Here is a 21684-nt window from a genome sequence, read left to right as displayed (position 1 = left end):
ATGATCCGGTGATTTAATCATAATGGTTGAGTTTAATTTATTAATTCAATTCTGGTTTGCACAAAGTCTACCAAAAAAAAACCGATTCATGATTTTTCGTGTAATCCGATATGGTGCCCTTCTCCAAATAAATGGCCTCGTAAAATGTGACCATGGTGGCTGATTTTTTTCCGTGTATTTCTACGACAAAATGAGTCATGTCTTTGCATTTGAAAACTAGACCAAGACACATCTATTGTTCTATTTGTAGTTATTTTGCTCTGAGAATATTCCGACTCATATCTATTGGAATTGACACAAATAAAAGGATGTTAGTTTTTTTTTTGCGTCGTGTTTGTTCCATTTTCCGAAATGTCATTTGTCTGATGAAATCAATTGTTAGCGTCTAGTTTCGAGCGATCCCACTGTGAGCTTTGTTTGGGAAAATTTTGGGATTCGGAGCCTGAGTCCCGAGTCCCTAGACAATTCAATTAATGAGACTTAGCGGGCCAAATCTGTGCCTTTGCCCTAGTATTACTACATTTTTATCTGTTTCGTAGATTCTTTTCTCTACTTTAATGTTTTTCGGTATTATTACAGATGTTTTTAATTGTTTAAAATCATTCAATCAAAAAAAATTAGCTCGAAAAAATCTTGCGCTGTAGTGACAGTATTGCCAGTTGGGAAAACTGCACACTAACCATACTACATATGTGCTTACGTAAACTGACTCAAATAATACAAAAAAGTTTCATCAGAGGAGTTGGCAAGCATCTCAAAGTTTGCGAATTCCGATAAACTCACAAAATATGATACTGGTAATGAATCATTTTTTATACTTTTTTGTTCTCTTAACAAATTATTAAAGGGCACACCTGTGATAAAAGAACTATGTAGTGTTAACTTTTCTCTAGACATAATAGAATTTTAACAATGTTACTCATTGATTTGTTTTTTTTAGACCACTCAGAGTTACAAAAAACTTCATGAGCATTTTTAACCAATCAGGGGACGCTTTTGTTGTCTCACCCTTTATCTTTCAGAATTTCAATGAGCTCGAATCGATCGAAATCAAGCATTGTAGTGTCGGAAGTGTCATCTGATAAGGTACGTGATATTTGGATGTCAAGTTGTATTCATGCTGTCACAATTTTCATGTACTCGTATTTTTTGAGCAGGTCATATTTCCACCCGTTTTTCAAGACATCTAAAAGTAATGAGATACTGACTCTTGGAAAAGCGTGGCGGCGATCCAAGCTGAACCTTCGTAATTTTAGGCTTCTTGTCATCCTTCTCTTCCACACTCATCCTATTTCCCTTATTTTTTATTTATGAAAATCTTCTTGTCAACTTAACCGACTTTTCCGTAAAAGAGAGACAATTAACTCGGTCTTCTTTTTTCTCAATACTTTTGCTCTTTCCATTTACTCAGTCAAGGTTCAATATTCTCGTAATATTAAAAATGAAGAAACACCCAGCGGTGAGTATTAATTTTGGAATTGATTGTTCTGATCAAAACTTTTTTGACACTAAAGCAGACATTGTTGTTAATTCAAATGAGGAACTGAAAAACAAAATACTGTGACAAGTGGACAAAGGCAGTTATAATGTAATACTAAACCGCTAGTTCAGTCATGTTTTTGCATTCGTAATTGAAAGATGTTTGCCAAGTTTTCTACACTTTCAAAAATGTTTACGACTTATTGACAAGAGTTGGGAAATCAGATTTTCGACATTGCTATACCGATTAATTATTATTATTAGGTTGTTTGTGAATTTGCTGGAAAATCATTAAAAAGCAGGAGAATTTTCAAAGGCTTTCGCAATTTCAATACTAATAGAGGCTATAAGATTAGATTCTATGACGTTAACAAGGAACAATACTATTAGAGGAGTGCAATTCATTAGCAGGATTTCTGACATTAAAAATTTAAGGTCCTATCAATTTTGCAATTTGAAAGCACTTTTTATTTTCATTAATACTTTTAAAAAAACTTACAATACTTAAGTAAAATTTACTTTTAAGTTTGAAATCTTTCCAACTTACTGTTTCTCAAGAATACGATGGGCAGATTATGCATTTTTTGCATTACAATTTAAATTTTTAAGTTTGTGAAAAATATATTTGAGTTTCAGTAGCTATGCAACTTTATTGGCCCCTTTGTGTTACTCTTACTGTTGATTCTACCAATGTTTCTTCTTTTCATGTACCGAAAAACCTACTAAGGTTCTCAACTAGTAAAGTCTTCATGAAACTGTAAAAAAATCATTTTTGTCAATTTCATTTTTATAGTACTGAATTATTTTCTGTTATTTGATTCATTCAGATTTGACCTGAAAAAATGAAATTTTCAAATGCATGAGAATGTTTCCATTCAGCTGAATTGCTCATTGAGCCTTGACTATTTTCCACGTTTCACTTCAGAAAATTGATATCCATTAATGTCTAGGTAAAAATTAGTAATTCAATACTCGAGTTGTATTTGAACAGCTACTAATGAATAAGAGGCGTCACATAACATCCCAATTTTTTCCTTTTTTTTTTGGCTGACTATATATCTTGTGTGATTCTTGTTACACATCATTTTCTCAAATTTCCAGGGAAAAAGCTGTTTCCTTTTGATTTGTGTTTCAGATGATTCTTTTGTTTATTTTAATGTTGGCGCTGCTTTCGTTTTTGCCATTTTTCAATTTTTGTTTTTTCCTCATAATCCTCAATAAGACATCACAAACTATTGTACTGAATCTTCAAAAAAAAAACCAATGAGAAATTAGAATACATAAACGTAGTGAAAAACCAGCTTGGATTACAAATTGTATGTTGATATAGCAGTCTTTTTTCTTGTCATATGATACTCTAAAAGTAAATTAGATCAAGCAACACAAGCCGCAGCTTTTTTGGGGTTGCGTAAAAATGATGATGAAGTATGATACATTTCATATGTACATTCACAGCGTCATGTCGTCTGAAAATGAGGACGACTTTCAAAGTATTCATGTCTATCTGCCGGAAAGGTCGACAAAAGTCACTTTTGCTGATGAGGAGGTAATATCCACTAATGGCGGGGGGGGGGGGGGGGGGGGTGGAAGAAGAAGAATGAGAAAAAAGAGACACGTCATTTCTCACTTTTCATTGTTTTCTATTCTTTTTATCTGAAAAATGTAACGTTGCAGTAAGAAATAATGTTGAAAATGAAACAATGAATGTGATTACATTTTCTGAGAACTGTACTAAAACTGCACTATTTTCACATGTTTATCTTGAGTCTTGTTGTCTAATTACATAATTTCATCCTGTTCAGCATATTTTAAAGTTTTGAAAAATAGAGTAGAGAATATATCATTTCAAACACTCCAAATAAAATTTTGAAAATTTGGGTTTTCGTTAAAGTCAAAAATGCCATTCACTCAGTTTTCAGCTTTAAAAGTGAACAAATCAAAAGTTCACTTCTGGCTTTTTTTAAATTTAAGATATGTCTTTATTGTTTGCCTTTAAACTATATTTTACCAATATACAAACAAGAATTTTTCAAGTTCCTGTAGATTTTTCAATTCAATTTTTACATAGTTTATTATCAAAATTTTCAATTGTTTAAAAACATTTTTATTTTTAGTTTTTTAAAGGCTATGTTGAGTGCGTTTTGGCACAACCCCATTGGCGTTAATCCACCATTAATTTATGCACCTTTAAAATATATAATTTGAAGCGTTTTAATCGAAATTTCACAAATTTTGAGGCAGGTGAATTATGTGTTGCTGTTGGTATATTTTTAGAAGTAGAAAATTTATAATCTTGTGCTTGTTCCAGACTATTGGAAAAACCAAATTGAGAAGACTTTGGTCTATAGAAAATAGTTTTAAAAACATGAGAAGATAGCTAACGTTTATTAACTCATTCAAAATACAAAACAAATCATTTCAGGATAACATTCTTATGCGGTCTTCCTTAATATACTAATACTTCTATAAACAAACATATACACAACATTTTATTTGATTTTTTTTTAAATATTAAGCAACTAATTTAATGACGTAGGTTTCGGGAAAAAAAAATATTTGAAAAAAAAATCAAATTTCTATTTTCAATTTTATTTCAGTCACACACAATCAGAAAATTTTCAAAATTTTTGACTCACTATCAGAAACTTTTGTAGATTGCATATGCAAGGTTTTTTGTCTATTTTGATCATGGTTGCAGTTTTGTACACTTTGATTAAAACTTTTTAAAACTAAATAAACAGGATAAAATTCGATATCAAAATGAAAATGAAACGTTCTTCCCATTGTAACTGCACATGCACACAAATCCATTATGTCTGCCGCCACATTACCACACGAACATATGTCTCTTTTCCGGCGGCCACCAAAGTTTTGCAGAATAAACCTTCGTCTTATGCCCCATTTTTCTAGCTTCCACTCGCCGCCCTTCATGGCCGTCTTCTTCTATTCATAGCCTTTGGTCAGCTTCTCATTAGATCTCATGAAAAGAAAAGGGGCTGGCTGAGCACGGCCTATCGTTTCCTATTATTTCATTTTCTGCGTGAGAAATTCTAGTTTGTAACATGACTGCTTTTTTGAATTCAAGAAATTCCAGAAAACTTCCCGATTTTTTTAATGCACTTTTGACACGCCCTGTAGTTTTTTGCTTTTTTTCATGATCTGTCAGCATTGTTAAATTTTATAATTTTTGATAAGTTAAATACAGTTTCTTTTTTTTCAATGCTTTGCCTGAAAACGTTTGTACAAATTAGTCGTGTTCTTGTTGAAAAATAACTTAAACATAAAAAATATTTTTGTATAGTTCTCGTATGAGTTTTTGATAAAATGTGGTGTTGCGAGAAAATTAATCTTAATTCATATTCAAAAGTTACGCTTCATAAATTGTCACTTTTGACATTTTTTAAACTTTTTTAAAATTTCGTGCAAAGTTCAAAATTTTTGATGTTTTTAAGAAATTAACTTGTGTATTATTCCCCACCATTTTAAAAATAGATTTTTTTAAATTATGAAATAAAAACGTGTAGAATGCTTTTGTATTTTTAGGCTTAGGAAAACACCATTCCAAAGCCGAACAAGGAAAATGGGTATCACGTTTAATTTAAATAAATAAATTAATGGAAATTTGATTAATTATTTAAAATGGCGGGGGTACAACACAAATATCAATTAAAATGTTACACTTGCGATAATTTATATAATCGAATTTATTCGCATTAGTTATTCTAATTTTAGTTGTTCTTTAAGAAAAGTTTCTTCAAAAAAAAACAGTTTTGTTTTCAGATGTCACGTTTAAGATCAGACACATTCATCAAACCTGGCTCTGAGAGCAGCTTTGACAGTGAAGATTTGAATTCAAGAAGGTACCGTCAGGAACTCGAGAGTTATTGTGGATGCGCAAATGTTTCTGCACTGGTGAGTGTTGTGAACTTTCAAAAATCTTTTTGGGTAAATAAATGTTTTAAATTTCTTTTTTGAGAAAGCGAAAAGTACAAGTATGTTTTTTTCGTGAAAAAATTTGCACTAGTTTTTTAAAAGTTTTTGTTTGCCTTTTCAAATAGAAGAAAATGTTGAAAAAGGAGAATCGTATTTTTTTAAACATTCATCAAAAACATTTCAGGGAGCCCTTATTGTTTCCGGAGTCGTTAGCATCGCACAGGCAATTTCCCATTTTGTACTTATGTTATATGGTTTGATAAATTTTTCGTTTTGAGTGTATCAATGTATTTGTCAGATTGTGACCTGCGAATGATTGATATGGCATTTGCGATTTGGCCAATTGTCACTGTAACCATTGCGCTTGTATTTAGCTACTTCTCATACTCTACACATAGCTCTACTTCTCTTAAACCCTACATTGCTCATCACGTAAGTTTTTGGCATAGCAAACTGTCTTTGTCATATCAAGTTTTGTGTCATCGCACAAAAAATACAATTGTGGTTGTAAACATTTGGCGGATACGGTCCCTTTTATTCACTTTGCAGGCAATTAATGAGACTTTCTAAAATTAATTTTTGTTTTAGAACAACAACAAGCTGGTAGTTGTAAATTCCAAGAAAAAAAAACTCATTTTAAAAGAAGTTGAATTCTGATGGATTTTGTTAGGCCAAATCTATTTTAAAAAGTAAATAAAAACAGTTTTCAAGCTTGCAAAAAACGTTTGAACTTTTTCATTGTTGCTATATCTCAGTGTTTATTTTTCAGATTCTAACAGTGTTTATTTTTCAGATTGTCATGGCAATTTCCTACTGTTTTTGCTTATTCTTATTTGCAATGTTCGCCTGGAAACAACACTTCTTTGTGGAAATTCTTTCATTTTGTTCAAGTTTCTCGACACTCTTTTCACATCTTGAAGAGACTGGTACTTTTATTTTTAGTTTTTTTTTTCTTCAAATAAATCTGAACTTTTCAGACGGAGAAAAAAAGCTGCGAATTGCCGGTTTCCTGTCTTCTCAGCTGCTAGTCAGTCTGTTCTGTCTTCATCTCTCTGGACCACTATTTTCGTGGCTAGACACTGAGAAGAAGTTAATTAGTACGGAGGGCACAGAAGCTATATAGCATATCAACAAGTTATCATTTCAATTTAGTACATATTTAAAACACACTGTGATCAAATTGATAATAACTTTATTAACTTATTAAATATAAATTAATTATTTAAATTAAAATGGTATCCAATATGAACATTGAATCAAACAAAACGGATAACTTATATAGAACAGAAAATATTATTAATGATATTTTAAAAACTATGAAAGTGGATTGATTGCAACTGTTAATCATACTGGCATGAATGAGACCCGAGAGCAGGAAAGTGCTGTTTCAAAATCTGATTTTACATTCAAGTTTACGGGGTACCATCGCAGTTGATGCCATCGAAGTATACTGTTGAAGCGTCGTAACCAATCATATCAGGTCGGCGATAATCAATGAGAGAATCTCGGTAAAGTTCACAGCTATTGAATTCTCCTGAAATCAAATTTTATTAAAACTTGAGGGTTCACAGCGCAATAGTCATTAGCATTAATCTTTGAAAATTGTAATTTTTTCAATCAAACTGATGTGATAACCAATGATAAATACAAATAGATTGAGGGTGTTTCAAAAATTGATCGACTATCAAAATATAAACCATGGGTTTTATTTTTCCGTAAATCAGTCTGTTGGGTACGTTTTTGTCATTGAATTAGCAATTATCTCAACATCAAGTTGTTATTACAGAAAACTGTTAGCAAAAAAAAAGATACATTATATTCGAAACCAAAAATCAATTCGGCAAGTGTTTCCTGCTGTAACTTTTACAAAAAGAGTTTGTGAGCAATAATTTTATCATTCTGTATTTGGACGCTTTTTTGGAACATCGTTCAGCATCAAGTCATAATTTTTCAACTACTGAGTTGTATTTATTTTGCGTGCTATTTGAGTAACAGACATATTTTTACAAAAATTGTCTGTTAATGGCCACAAATGCGGCAAAATCGCATGAGCGAATGTTTCAAACTTATCCTAGATGTCGTGAAATTTATCAGGTTCAAAAAGGTTAATTCTTTTCGCCTGACCACTAGTTTATAACAGATTATTGCCTACCTTGTGCAATGAGATTGGCCGATCTACATCTCAATGCATAACAAGCTGCGAAGCAATCAGCCGGAGTTTTCACACGAACTGCCTTCAGAAGACGGCGTCCAAGGAAGGATGTCTGATAGAGTGCAGAATATGAGCATCTTCCTGCTGGAGGGTATCCAGCAGTAGTAGTTGATGGCTCTGTAGTGGTAGTGATTCTTGGAAGTGGCATTCCGCTCTTGTCAATTTTCTCATCAAACTTGTGAGACTTCACTCCACTCGCTTTTGCTCTGAAGTTTTTTTAAATGATACATGCTTATTAGTTATAACTTATATCCTTCTTACTGTGTTGTCGTAGTTGTTGTCACTTTTTCTGTTGTTGAAGTAATTGAAATTGTGCTCTCTGGTGCTGGGACGCTTGCTGGTGCATCATTAAGACCAGTTGAAAGCTCTTGACCAATATCAGTCTCTACTTCATCATCTTCGAGCCCTTCAGCTTCCGGTATGCTAGATTTCATTGATGTTTTAGCTGTCTGTTTTGTAATTTCCGATGAGGTACTTTCAGTTTCAATGTTTTCAGGAATAGTTGAACTAGTGCTATCCGGGGCGGTTGACTCAGTGATCTCCATTTTTGCTAGTTTTTCCAAAACTTGCGCTTCCACCTTTTTCATTTCAACAAGGCGGGGATCCTTGTTAATATCTTCTTTTTCTTGAGAATCTACGTTGCTGCTTTCCGGAATTTTTGCTTTCAACAAAGTTTCAATGGTTTTTTGATCGGTTTTCTTCATTGCAACAGTTTTACCATTTCCGGAGGCAGATGAAACACTCCCACTGTCTTTAGTTGGATTTTCTGAAACATTTAATTTATAAGTCATTTGAAAAGCAACTACTTATTGTCAAGAAATACTCGGCAATTTGGTTCTCCTATCTTTCGCACTTCATTACTGTATTTTTCATATAAGCCTCGCACCCCCCCCCCCCTCCCCCCCCTATTGCTCTACTTAGTTTATTTCTTCTGGTCTATTTTCAGTTACTAAAAAAATTTACGTATCAAATATTTTTCTACAATGCAATTTTAAAACGAGTACATTTTTGGAATACAACTATAACTGAGACATGAATTGCCAAAGAAGAGCAGTGGGCGCATAACTAATAACGAAACATTAAAAAATCTCACTTTTCTTGTTTAAAATTAGTTTGGCAGTTGTTGTTGATTCTTCAGTAGTTGTGATAGCTTCCGTGGTTGCTTCAGTCACCTCTTCGGTCACTTCCTGACTTTTTTCCAATTTTTCAGAAGCCTCGTTGATTTTCTCCATTAAAGCCTTCTCGTCCATATGCTTCATTTTGACTTCTTGCTTCTTTGGTGTTGTCGTTTCTTCAGTGGTTGTTGTGACTGTGGTTGTTGCTGGCGTTGTTTCTGTTGTTGGTTTTTCTGTTTCAGTGGTTGAAGTGGCTTCTACTTTCTCAATTTTTTTCAGAACTTCATCGGTATCCAAAATATGCTCAGAATTTTTAGTTGTCACTTTCTTCTTTTTCTCAGTTTCTTCTTGAGACTCCACAACTTGATCGATCTTGTCTAAGAATGCTTTCTCATCTAATCTCTTCATTGGAACAGGCTCCTCCGTTATTTTAACGTCCTGCTTTACTACCACTGGTTCACTTTCATTGTTCAACAAGTTACCATCAACTTTTTCAGGTTCGACTTTACAGACATCGGCACGGTATTTGTGTCTTGCCTCATCTTTGTTTGCACATGTCCACTCGAAGTAACTTCTTGATTGATTGATGCTTGGAACAAAGTTGAACTTTTCTGGATTTGAGAATCTGGGTAAAAACAAACATTTTCATTTGTAAAAATTAAATTTTGAGACCTGTTTTGTTTATTAATGAGGCAAGTTTTGCTGTCGTAGTAGTACAAGAATGATGCACATTCCTCACCATACAGTTTATGACCCTCCGCACATTTACACTTACATTCCTGCAAAAAAAAACAAGTAAAATCTCTCTTAAAAATATACAATACCTCTGGTGTGACTGCAGTTTCAACAGCGATTGCAGTACCTTCCAAGACAAAATCATTAAGCTCTACATAGCAATCATCAGATTTCAATCCATTTTTCTTTGTGCTTGTTTCTTTTGTCGGTTCTCCTGTAGTGGCTTCAACCTTTCTTCGGCATTCAGTCAAGGCTAAAGATCCCAAGCTTTTGACCGTCTCATCAACTTCACAGGCCAGACCAATATATGTAACGTTAACGTCGGTGAACTGTTTCTCGAACAGTTTGCTTTTGATATTTCTGTCCTCTAAATTGAGGATGCAGTCTCTCTCAGCATGATAATAAGTTGCGGATCTACATTGGAATTCATATCGTCTAGATGTTCTGAAACGTAGGTAATAGTTAAATTTGTAAGTTAAAAATAGTCATTGTTTAACTAAAAATCTTACTTGCTGTTAGCGCACATGCACTGACATTCTTCAATTGACATGTCGTGTTCAAGACCACCAGCAACGCTAACCATCAAGTGATCATCAATAACCTCGAAACATCCATCTCTCTCTTAAATAATCAAACTAACCAAACTATTTGAATTAATCAACACAAGCAACTTACTAATAATCATTTCAGATGATTTTGTTTCTAGTGAATTTTCCTCCACCGGTGTCTCATCGTGTCCCGTTGGTCTTTCAGATGGTTTCGCAGCAGCTGTTGTAGATTTCACTTCCTCGGTAGTGGCTGTTGGCTTTTCGGTAGTTGGCGGTCTCTTTGTACTTGCTGCGGCAGTTTTTGTTGGCTTCTTTGTAGTAGATTTTGGTTTCTTAGTTTCTTTCTTCTCTCCTTCTACTGTTTTAGCCGTTACTAGCTCGACTTTAGGTTTTTTCGTAGGCGTTTCCTTTTTGGTATCTGGCTTTTTCTTCTCAGCACTCTTTGGCTTGAAGTTTGGACACTTTGATGAGGCAGTTTCTAGTAGGACTGAAATTCAGAAAATGGGAATAATAATTACCCGACAAGCAACTTACTCTCTGGATCACACCCAACGTATTGGTACAAAGTTTTCCGTTGTTCGATAAGATCATATTGTCCTCTGTAATTTCAAGTTTTACAACAAAATCAGTTATTTTAATAGTCTTACAAATGGTTTCCTTTGTTCAGTGTGCAAGTTTTATTGCGGAACTGGAAAGACATGCACTTATTTTTCTTGTTGTTTGGCAAATAAGTTGCGGCACAGAGACATCTACAATCATTCACTGAATCCACATCATGCTCCTCAAAGTCGGCTCCCAAAAGGTAACGATGACGAATTGTTCGGTAGCAGACGGGTCCTTTTCCTGAAATTATTTCATTGTTTCTTGCAAGACAAACTCAGGTTCAAAACATTAACTTGTTAGATTTTAAAATGAGTTTAATCTCAGACTTATAATAATTTACACCATGCAAAAAAAATTTGGAGCAGATTTGCAGGCAAATCATGAATTTAGCAAAAATACCACACAATTATTACTACTTTTTCAATAATTTTTAAATATTGAACTTTCAAAGAAACATTTAAAGCAAAATACACACTAGTTTCAGTCCATTCTTTATTGAAATTATGGTTTTTAAAATAACACATTTTTCCCCACAGTCCAATTAATTTTTTGTTGCACAGACGGCATGATTTCAAGTGAAAAAGTGTATGTAAGGAGTTATTTAATCAAAAAAAAAACACGTTATTTAACTTGATGGGTTTTCTTGCTTATTCGATCACTTTGCAAAACATAAATTTGTCTATTCATACAAGTCTACTGGATTACTATTTCAATGGAAAGTATCATCACTTTTACTCTATGTCAACTGTCCCAGTACTCTAGTGAAGCGTGAAGAAAGTGAGTTCTCACCTTTATTACCATCTCCTGTTTTGCCTCCTTTTGCGACACTTGCGTCATTTTGTTGGAGAGTGAGCGGTTCAACCGATCCGGTTCTACCTTCTTGCAGACCACTGATGTTGGCGAGAATGAGACGGGTGACGTATCCATTGGCGCGTGGGCGATCCGATTCCGGAGTACTCGACGATGCAGATGTGGATGATAACTTGGAGACTGATGGAGTTGTTAGTGGATCGGTGATCACATTGTTGCCGGATAATGATGATGATGATGTTAATGTCTCTTTTGTCTTCCCATCATTTGGTTCGCCAGTGATGATCCCCACCTAATAACAAAAATTAAATGCTTTCGTAGAAATTAAAGTTTCCATCACTTCCATCCCGATTTATGCAATTGTATTTATTACCAAAGAGTTATTTTGATGGTCTTGAATTTGGCCGAAAGTAGTTTTTGAAAACAGTTTTTTTAACATATTTTCAGAAAACTTATAACTTCAGTGTTGATAGTGGTCCAAAACGTTGTTCAATTTTAGTAAAACCTAAAATAAATCTTGCCAACTTTTGGTTCAAGTTTTTTTTAAATTAAAACTTGGGCAAGACGCTAGGCGCAAGTGCTGAGAAACTGAAGACTTACTCCGCCGCCTTCCCAATTTACTGCCAACTTGAAGTATTACAAAAAAGTGATAAAAGTTAAAAAATTGTTTGACAAGATGTGGTCTAATTGAAAATTAAGTGAATGTGCTCACTGTATAACTTGTTAAAGTTTTACTAATTATTTTATAATGATAACATGTTCTAAAGATAGTTTGAAATTTCTTGACACTAGATCAAAGTTATTAAAATAACTACGAAACTTACTGGAACCTTCTTTCCTTTTTTGTTTGTGTCTTTTCCTTCTCGATTTCTACAATCATCCACACATGCAATCTGCACCAAGTCAGTTCCTTGTCCATCTTCTACTTGATACTCCTTAAACCGTTGAGTCCTTGAAGCGCACGCGACAGTATACTCGTAAGAGATTCCGCACGTTTTTGTTCTGCTGTTGTAGACGGCACTTCTGCAAAATTCACGTCCCGCACAAAATGCGGCGCATTCTTTCACCGAGGCAAGATTGATCCTGAAACAAAGAACAACAGGTGGTGGGTAGATCGGAAAGACTCGATAACAAAAATCAAGTTTTTCGGTTATATGCATTTTTCATATTTTCATATTTCCCACGTACTGACCCTGTATAATAAAAATCGATCTCAATAGCCTGATCATATCGGATGCTCCTGGCGAAGAATTCTGGCGAACAGTCTCCTGTAATACAAATGTATGCTCTAAAATTGATATTATTCTAGTCCTACCGTATACATGTTGGAGTACCGACACCAGGCAAAGTATGCCTGTTGTGATAGTAGAAGTCATAGAAACACCGGATCAGATGAAATCTTTGTCGAGGGATCTGTAAAGTGAGAGGGTCACTCAATTGTCAGAAAATGGTGCAAACAGAACAAAACGAATGAAGTGGAATGGAAAATATGCGCAACAATTTTCTTGAAGGCGTCAAAAGTCGTCACTGGTCATAAGAATAGTGAATGGATACAGACAAAAAGTGAATGAAATGGTCTTAAGAAGGAGAGTGTGATACGGGGTCGCAAAAGAAGCATTAGCTTAAGCACGAGTGAACAGATGAAGACAATCCGTGTGTCGACTAAGCCACTTATATTCCGAAAAAGACTTCCCGTGGAGAATAAGGAGGTGCCACAAAATATGTGATTGAATTGAATAACTACCGGAATTTCGATAGCGATTTTGAATCTGGAGGGATTTTGGCTAAAAACCGATCAAATTAGCGAAATCTTGTTCTTGAAAATATAACAGTAATTATGCAAAAAAAGTAATCTGCTTTCCTGCAAATTTTAGACTTGGATAGTGCTTTAAAAGTTTAATTTTCCTCGAAAAATTCACTTCGAAACAGTAGCACAGTTGGAAAATTCAACAAAACAACAACACCGTGTGACCTACCGTGCTATCGAAATAGGAGATCGAGATTAATTATGTCAACGGATGAGACAAAAAGTGTTCAGATATCTAAACCAATGATAAGAAAAGTAGGTGAGTGAAACCCAAATAGGCAACGTGATTTATCAGTGATAAATTTTTTTAAATCCAAACTGCGGGCAAGTGTTTCTAGGCAAGCATGATTTACAGGCAGGTTTTTGCTTCAGGCCATAGGCCATGCTCCCAGGCTTATGAGTATAAAATTATTCCAATTGAGTTACCAACGTAAAAGGATTCTCTAAATTTTTCACGTGTCAGGTTAAATATAATTACATTCAATTGGTCTTTACAGTGTTTTTAAAATGAACAAGAAAAAAAAATAAATTTTTGCCCACAATTATAACAAAAAATATAGCGGTCGACATCTCACGACTTCCTTTTTTATTATTTGTTTCGAAATACCCGGAATCCAAGAACATGACCATTTATGGAAAGAAGTTTCAATGATAAAGTACTGCAATGTAAGTTAAAAGTTTATTTGATCCGTATTAATAAGTTTGTCATTGAGCTACTAAAAGTCACTGATAAATGTATAAACATTTCAAGTGGGCCATATATTTTTTTAATTTCAAAGGATTATTTTTAATTAAAATATGGCTAACTCATTGAAACGTTAGATTTGTGCACAAAAAAGTACTTTTTTAAAACGTTATCATTATTTTGAATATGTGGGTAAAACAGTGTACTGAGAAACCTTAATTTGAATTTTATCCCTGCATTCTTTTGTATTTAAAGCATTGTGATATACAATTTGTTTTTAAAGAATTTTAGTTAATGATTGGATGTCAGTAATGAAGAATGAGAGTATACATATTATGAAGCCAGTTGTACGCCATTTGATGGCACATTAAAAAATAAATTGTAGGAAATAAGCATCAAATGTTGCTTTAAATATGTCTGTTTGCAACATTAAGCATACATGTTTTATTGCATGTCAAATCGTTAATTACCAATTCAACTGAGAACAGTATATTCTAGAACCTAAACCCGTACACAATATGTGACCGCAACTGGCTAACGCCTCCGCGCGGTTTTCTTGTTATGCAAACGAACATCAATGATGGGTACATCTAATTCGATGATTACATTATTGAATAAGTGCAAAGAATAAAATCGGAGCGGAGGGGGGGCGAAGAAACAACGGTTTCGAGATCGGGTTTTAGGCTATCTCGAATATTAGACTCGGTTTGCTGCAAGTAGCCAAATGAGTGGGAATAAGAGGAGAGTGTGGGAGTAAGAAAAAGAGACGCCGAACGCGTAGGAGAATTAATTGAAAGACAAGGATCGAAAGTTGTCATCGAATGGCGATTCCCGAGTGAATCGCACAAGTTAATAGATGAGGTATCCAGGGTTGGAAAGCATGATGAAATGGAGACTAGTGGACAGAGGTGGTGGGGGTATGAGAAGCCGATGACAACCAAAAAAAATACAGAAATGATGAAGATACACGAGAATGGACTGGATTGCGTCCCGTTTTTTTTCACCTCACCAGAAAGCGACAATTGAGTTTCTCCTCCCTGCTTTCCGATTCCATTCTCAGACACGGTTTTATGAAGAAAGCTACATGCTTGTATGACTTGCTAACCTCATTGTTCAAAATGTGAATGTGTGGGCGAGAAGATATCAAGAGTGTTCGACTGTGTCCAACTGTGTCGTAAGAGTGATAATGGAAAGTAGTCATTTGGAAAATAACTCCACAAAATTTTGAAATCTGTTTATTGTCATGGAAACTTGTTGTACAAAATTAATCTTCTTATGGTTTTGAAGGTACTTTTAATGTGAAAATTTTTCCTGACTGCAAGTTAGCAGCAGTTAGCAACTGACGAATGCACTATAAAAACAAGATTTTAAAAAGCTGACTGCTTCTTGATTCCAATAACTCACCTTGTGAAAAATAATTGTAACCTTAAACAAAATTTCAGAAAACCTTGACATGACCAGCAATTTTAAATTTGAAATTTTATTTAGAAGTTGGCACACGGATGAACAAGGTTTGAATTAGCCCAGTTCAGTGAGAGTTGGATTCACTCTCACCAATCTCTTAGCCAAGTTTAAAAGGCCACAAGTGTGGGTGAAAAAAAATGTTTGAGTTAGATGAAACATGCGCGCTGCCTTATCCAAGGCAAACTGTTTTCAAACTTAGTTAATTTTGAACTAAATACATATTTTTGAACCAATCTGTTGCCGTTAAAGACCTAGATGCGTACAAAATCAATAATGGGATCACAGTTTTGTGTAAGAGCGCAAATGTTTATTCCGACAATAAAGTCTGTGATTATCAAATTTCAATAAGTATTAACATCTTACCTTCATGCAAATTTTTTTTCTTCTTTCAGCAGATATGAAACACGGCAAAAACTATAGCGTATTTGTCACAAAATAATTTCATGATCTACCTAGTGAGCCCATTCATTTCATTGTCGCCATTGTCTTTGACATTATCTCACCAAAAGAAAACAACCAAAAGTAAGTACTGTTGTTTTTCAATAGTATTGCTTCATGAGTAGAAGATCAGATGACGAGATGACAAATTAGATTTTGGAAAAAATATTGGTCTTTTTTTTTTGGAAATAAAAAGTCGTTCAAAATGCAAGTATTTCAAAATTTGTTAATCTACAGAACAGGTCTCAATATAAAATTATCAATTGAAAAGATCGAGAAGGCAGGAGAAGATTAGAATGGCAAAACATCCAAACCTACATAAAATTGGCCAAGAGAGACAATAGGACGTGTTCTTTGCGCGCGCGCTCGCGTAAAAGCCAAACGCTTCATGGTTTGATATGGATGACAGAAAAAGGGGAAGTTTCTTTGAAACTTTCTCGGGAATTCTCTCGGCTTTTCTGTACCCTCTGTCTTTTCTCAACATTAGGACTGGATTTTCTTGTCTTTTTTGCGATTCTATACCGCCTACTCACTCATCTTCCCATATCCACCCTTTTCTGTGAAGTGATAAGAGAATCGAGAATGTTGTGAATGATTAGTGTGAGTCGTCGTCAGTTCCGAAGCCGTCAATTCTATATGATAGATGGGGTTAAGTTGTGGGGTCAGTATGAGGGCGTTGGACAGTCTGGTCGATGATTAGCTAGAGTGAAGAAATAGAAAAAGCTTGTGAGTACACTTCTCCGGCAACCACAAAAAGGTCAGACTGCGGAAATGTATTAGACAGAAGGATAAGGATTAGGTTAGTAAATCCACGCAATTAGCCAAGAAAGCGAGTGAGTGAATCCAAAATTTTGAAGCAAATGATGCATATAGAAAGATTTCTCATTTTGTTCTCCGCGAGATTTATGGAAGGCATACCAAATCGCCACTTCTAGTTTCTGTTTTTTGTGTCAAGAGGTGGTTGATGTCCATAAAATTTTAGTTTCAGATGCAATCATCCAAGAACAAAGACAGTTTGAAACGCAGTTAAAATGTTAAATGAAGTGAGAAATCATACCATGCAAAAAACCAAATCCCCTGATAGGAACATCTAATGTGAACTAAGAAATGCAGGTCACGAAGATTCAGGAAAACAATGATTTGCAATTTTTTTCTGAAAAAAAAACAGAGTTTTGTTATGCTTGAAAACTGTCTAAAAACTTTGGAAATGTTTAATATGATATTTGATGATAATTTCAGATGATCAAATAAAATAATTGAATACTATTTATTTTTTCAATATTTTTCAAGTTTTTAGTGTTAAATAGCTAAACTTTCAGAAAAAGATTGGAGTTTTCAAGAAACTCAAAGTAATGTTGTATGATGGAACGAATACAATGTTCAGATAAAATTTTCAATCGATAGCGGATAATTTGTGGAAAATAAACGATGTTTGCAATTTTCGTGCACCGAAGTTTTTTTTTTGGTTTTGCAACTTCGAGAACTGTTGATTGCCACACAGCGATGTTTAGTATTAGGAAATATAGAATATTAATTTTTAAATTAAAAAGTGAGTTTTCAGAGAGTGAAATTGAATATCCTTGATTTGTGTTAAATGTTAAATGAAGTGCAAAGTTGGAGTGAAAGAACAACCGTTGGGCATATCCGACACGGAAAAGCTGGTAGCTTCAATGAACCAGTGCCAATTACATGGATCATTAGATAGAATCTTCACAAGTCGTTTTTACCTTATTCCGGCATTCCGGCAAACATGTTTGTTTAGCAACATTCAGAAAAATGAACCAAAGAAAAAGGAAGTTCACAATGCCAGTTTTCAAAGGTACGTGTCTTACCGGGTGTGTTGAACACAAAGTGACCATATTGTGGGAAGATAGATGACACTTGAGATGTTGCTGCTGCGTTCGTTTCCTATTATGTTTATTCACTTTATATTGGGAAAGGGGTGTATCAACATCCGACTACTAGTTAATTTGTTTGTATAGAAAACTTCTTGCACACGTCTCGACCTCATCGGCGGAAAATTAGACGGAATTTAGAACGAAACTACGCTTTGTATTTGTGTTTTGTTTTCAGATTGAATGGGGAAGGTATTGCTGTTCGCAATTGAAAGGAACCCACGTGGGTTCTTTGATTTTCAAATAAGCCGTAGTACGTATAATGTGCGTATAACCATTGTAAAAGTAGGTCACATAATTTTGTTCTGGTGATTATTATTGATTGGCTCCCTCAAACTCTGAATATTTAAAATCAGGTAATGTGTCTGCTTGTAATTTTACCGGGGTCTGGTTAGTTTCTCCACGTCATGTAGTTATGGGTTTCTCCTGCTTTTTTGCAGCTTTCCGCTACTTTCCTCCCAGCGACGTGCAGCATTCCGAAAAAAAAACCAATCATGGTTCGGATCGGCACAACGAAATAATGTTAAGTCTTAAGTGAATTGTTTAGAAATTTCTGAATGTTAAAGTTTTTTGGTTTTCTAACGCCGATTAATGGAGTGCCAAAATGCCAACTGTGCCAATTGTGGAGTCCGACATATTCATTCCTGAACATTTTCAGCATCTACATAGAGATCCCATGGAATCAATACCACTAACATCAAATTAACACATTTTACATTTTTACAATTCTTTATGGATAATCTGGTTCAGCACAAAATGAAATGACGACGATCCCCGTATTGTTTCTTTTTATCCTCTCAAAAACACACAGGGAAAATTATATTCACACAGGGCACATTTTAACACAAATTTAGTTTCTCAAAACATCTCGTTCGGTGACAGTGTTAACAAGTCCGGAAAATTTTTTGAGGTGCGAAGAAACGGATGGAATACGAAGTTTGTCGTTTGCAGCAAAGTGGTAATAGTAGGCCTCTCCTGGACCGTTAACATCGTACTGAAATGTTATCAGGATGTTCTCGCTTTTTACGTCTTTCTTGCTATAACTTACGTGTTCTGGGGTCTCGTAAACAGCCATAGTGTAGCTGTTAGTTTCAAATTTGCAGACACTGCTTCCATTGTAATTGCTGTTCAAAATAAATCCTTTCGGAGCCAGGACAATTTCGTACGCCACTCCATAATGTCTCTGAACATAAGTGCTCAGACCTTGAACAATTGGTCCAAGAGTTTGTGGCCCGTCATCACCAAAATAGCTCAACGTTCTTATTCCTCTTTTGATAACAGTTTTGATTGTGCTATCGCAGCAATAAAGATCTCCAGATTTCGCATGTTTACGAGATTTCATAGAAGGACAGTTGTCGTCTTGGCCTGAAAATTGAAGACTGGAAAAGTAATTTACTTTATTGGGACGCTATGTAAATTATATTTTTGAAGCAGCTGATATTAAAAATTGGTAGCTGAATGAGTAGTATTCATTTTCATTTTCATTCCAAACATTAACATGTATGTATGTAGTTTTTTCAACAAAATTACAGCTTCTCAGTGTTCTAAGAATATTCAATGCTTTATTACACAATTTCGTACCATTAAAAACAAAACACTGCGAAGATTTTACCTTGAACAGCTACAGCTGCGAATCCAATGAGAAGGAGAATTAACTTCATCGCTGCTGAATACACACCATACAGTCTTACATTTTATACTGAACACTTTAGATGACTTCGTTGTATTGCTCGATAAGAGTTTGTTATTTGGAAAAACAAGTAATGTACCGATTCTTACTTTTGTTATTGTATAGTTTTTAGTCTAGAACTGTAACCAATTGAGACGAGTCTGGCAATTTTCTAGATTAGATAATGAAGTTTGACCGAGGTCGTCTATGTACAGATCGTCGTGTCTGATTCAGTGATTTTCTGCTTCTAGATTTGTCTATGCCTTGGTCTATGTCTTGTAACCATTATATTTGCAATGAAAACTTTATTTACAGGTAAGATAGACATCAATGTAAACATAAGGAGTGATGAACAGTTTTGCAAATTTTCAGCATTGACTTTTAGTCAAAGATCTTGTTGAAAAGTTGTTTACACTGCACGTGGATCCTTTGGAAGGTCAGCGATATTGGCTCCCTTTCCAAGAGCAGCGAACTCGGCGAACTTCTCAAAGTATTCTTCTACAGCGACGTTGTTAATGTCATACTGAAAATGAGAATTGATTTCATTGAAGAACCTGTCCAATCTCAAAAAATATAATTTTTCGAACATCAGAACTTTCGAACACCAATTCGAAATAATCATAACTTGAACAAGATGAGTAACTTTCATACATCAATCCCAACAGCATGAGTATTAACCGAACTTCCCACTAGAAAACGCGAAAATGATATTTGTAAAAGGATTAGACATCAGCGTCAGCTTTGAGTGATATCACCTCAATCTACATTCATTAACATGGAACATGGATCACGTTTAAAACTTGTTTTATGGGTTTTGTGAAAGGGCTTTGAAGTGTTGAACTTTGTTTAGATTCTATAAAATAAATACCCCTCTACAAAAATACCTACTTTTCCTGGGGATGGGTAGACAACGTAGTTGAATCCATCGTCTCCTGCATGTTGGCAGATAGTTCCGTTGAAGTTAGTTTTAAGAGTTGGAGCACTCGGTCCCATCATAATCTCGTGAGCAGATCCAAATGCTTTCTGAACTCGGGACCCCAACTGGTTTGTGAACTTGATGCTGGAGACGTCTTTTCCGAGATCGGAACGAAGTTGAGTAATGATTTTAGAGTACTTGTCTGGGCATGCCTGTTAAATATTAATTCAAAATATTAACTGCCCGATATGTCTGCAAAAACTAACCTCTGGCTCATAACCTGGTGGCTCATATGGATCAGCTGGCTTTGGGAGGTCATCATAGGCAGCAAATACTGTGGCAGACGAGATGGCGACGAAAAGAAGAAGCTTCACCATTTCAAATTTTGTGACTTCTGTAAGACGGAGGCTGACAATGAAACCTTTTACGTATTTAAACACAATTCTCAAGGAGACAAGAAGACACGTTGAAAAGGGCGCCCCGCTTAAATTGTAACATTTGGCTACAACCGTAACAGACAAAAAAGAAAACCGAATCTTAATTAAATTACGCAGTCTTTCGGAGACCCAGCTTAAGGTGACAAAAACTTGATTTTTTTTCGGTATCTCTGCTAATCTTCTGCCAGACAATTGTTCGCTTTGGGCAGAACACAGACATGGCAAAATCAAAAAGACAAACTGCGTATGTGCAAAATTCCATTTCAGATGGCCTCCTTTTAGAGGACTCCAGATGACCTTCGATAAATTAACAGGTAAACTCAGATATAAATCTAGTTTAAACATACTTTAAGTAAGATTAAATCACACCAAAAAAAAGGTTTCCTAGAAAAACAGGGAAGTAACTGTGGCGGACATTAGGTGTGTTTCTTCTTTTATACCTTCCCAAGATTGAGTAATGAACGTTGGGAGGAACTGGATTTTTATTGGCTTTTACACATTTAAACTGAAAGAAAAGGACATTTGTTTCCTTATCGAACTTGATCAAATGGTGCTTTCAAGCATAGGTGAACTGGTAATAAAGTAGCTATTATAATGAAGATTGTTACAATTATTGGTTGTTGAAAAAAGACATTTTAAACCATTCCTACTTTGCAATCTTTAAAAATGATGGGATAATACTTGTAAAATCACGAAGGGATTTATGGAGTGGAATTGAAAGCTTTATCGGTTTTTCTTTACAGCAAAATGAAACATCAATTCATTTTTGTAATGCATCAAACCGATATGAACTTTTCCTGAGTTTTGTTTTGTTTATAGATTTAAAATTACAATACATTCCTAAAAAATAATAGTTCGGATGCAGTCCCAAACTTGATGATGTTTTATAATTTGTGTATCCTGGGTAAATCGAATCACTTTAGCATTCATTTTGAAAG

General features: G+C 34.7%; 4 protein-coding genes and 4 non-coding genes across 10 annotated transcripts; 3 read left to right on the top strand and 5 right to left on the bottom strand.

Annotated features, from left to right (window-relative positions):
* Positions 1-221: 221 nt before the first annotated feature.
* On the top strand, positions 222-6633 carry H03E18.2 (MARVEL domain-containing protein; the record flags this gene model as incomplete). Of its 3 annotated transcripts, NM_001375084.2 has the most annotated exons (7): positions 222-310; positions 1023-1086; positions 5260-5391; positions 5597-5666; positions 5711-5844; positions 6206-6338; positions 6390-6633. In NM_001375084.2, the coding sequence occupies 5 exons, from the start codon at positions 5260-5262 to the stop codon at positions 6533-6535; spliced, it is 615 nt and encodes a 204-aa protein (NP_001361928.1). The 3 variants fall into 3 exon arrangements, with proteins under 3 accessions (NP_001361928.1, NP_001379383.1, NP_001360170.1); NM_001392810.1 differs by lacking the exon at positions 222-310 and having other exon boundaries at positions 1030-1086; positions 6390-6535; NM_001373395.2 differs by lacking the exons at positions 222-310; positions 1023-1086 and adding an exon at positions 2939-3025 and having other exon boundaries at positions 6390-6535.
* H03E18.6 lies at positions 4422-4471 on the bottom strand. Its single transcript, NR_071717.1, has one exon. It is a non-coding gene; the product is annotated as an Unclassified non-coding RNA H03E18.6 (non-coding RNA).
* On the top strand, positions 4422-4471 carry H03E18.4. The gene has a single exon (NR_071718.1). It is a non-coding gene; the product is annotated as an Unclassified non-coding RNA H03E18.4 (non-coding RNA).
* On the bottom strand, positions 6588-12848 carry H03E18.1 (Apple domain-containing protein). The gene is made up of 14 exons (NM_077042.7): positions 12751-12848; positions 12628-12703; positions 12260-12518; positions 11415-11727; positions 10670-10865; positions 10557-10621; positions 10150-10509; positions 9984-10095; positions 9564-9918; positions 9412-9518; positions 8718-9364; positions 7886-8390; positions 7565-7830; positions 6588-6946 (listed from the first exon to the last, which is right to left on the bottom strand). Exons 1-14 carry the CDS (start codon positions 12809-12811, stop codon positions 6825-6827), a joined length of 3444 nt encoding a protein of 1147 aa, NP_509443.2. The 5' UTR covers positions 12812-12848; the 3' UTR covers positions 6588-6824.
* Positions 12849-14772: 1924 nt separating this feature from the next.
* H03E18.3 lies at positions 14773-14917 on the top strand. The gene has a single exon (NR_071716.1). It is a non-coding gene; the product is annotated as an Unclassified non-coding RNA H03E18.3 (non-coding RNA).
* On the bottom strand, positions 14776-15060 carry H03E18.5. Its single transcript, NR_071715.1, has one exon. It is a non-coding gene; the product is annotated as an Unclassified non-coding RNA H03E18.5 (non-coding RNA).
* Positions 15061-18435: 3375 nt separating this feature from the next.
* On the bottom strand, positions 18436-19502 carry grd-4 (Ground-like domain-containing protein). Its single transcript, NM_001307906.4, has 3 exons — positions 19337-19502; positions 18773-19089; positions 18436-18718 (listed from the first exon to the last, which is right to left on the bottom strand). The coding sequence occupies exons 1-3, from the start codon at positions 19383-19385 to the stop codon at positions 18575-18577; spliced, it is 510 nt and encodes a 169-aa protein (NP_001294835.1). The 5' UTR covers positions 19386-19502; the 3' UTR covers positions 18436-18574.
* A 184-nt stretch (positions 19503-19686) lies between these two features.
* Positions 19687-20703, bottom strand: grd-14 (GRounDhog (hedgehog-like family)). The gene is made up of 3 exons (NM_077040.8): positions 20576-20703; positions 20282-20521; positions 19687-19916 (listed from the first exon to the last, which is right to left on the bottom strand). Exons 1-3 carry the CDS (start codon positions 20684-20686, stop codon positions 19803-19805), a joined length of 465 nt encoding a protein of 154 aa, NP_509441.2. The 5' UTR covers positions 20687-20703; the 3' UTR covers positions 19687-19802.
* Between the last annotated feature and the right edge of the window lie 981 nt (positions 20704-21684).

This window comes from Caenorhabditis elegans, chromosome X (assembly GCF_000002985.6).
Source record: "Caenorhabditis elegans chromosome X".
Lineage (NCBI taxonomy): Eukaryota > Metazoa > Nematoda > Chromadorea > Rhabditida > Rhabditidae > Caenorhabditis > Caenorhabditis elegans.
This window is presented reverse-complemented; position numbering and strand designations above follow the sequence as displayed.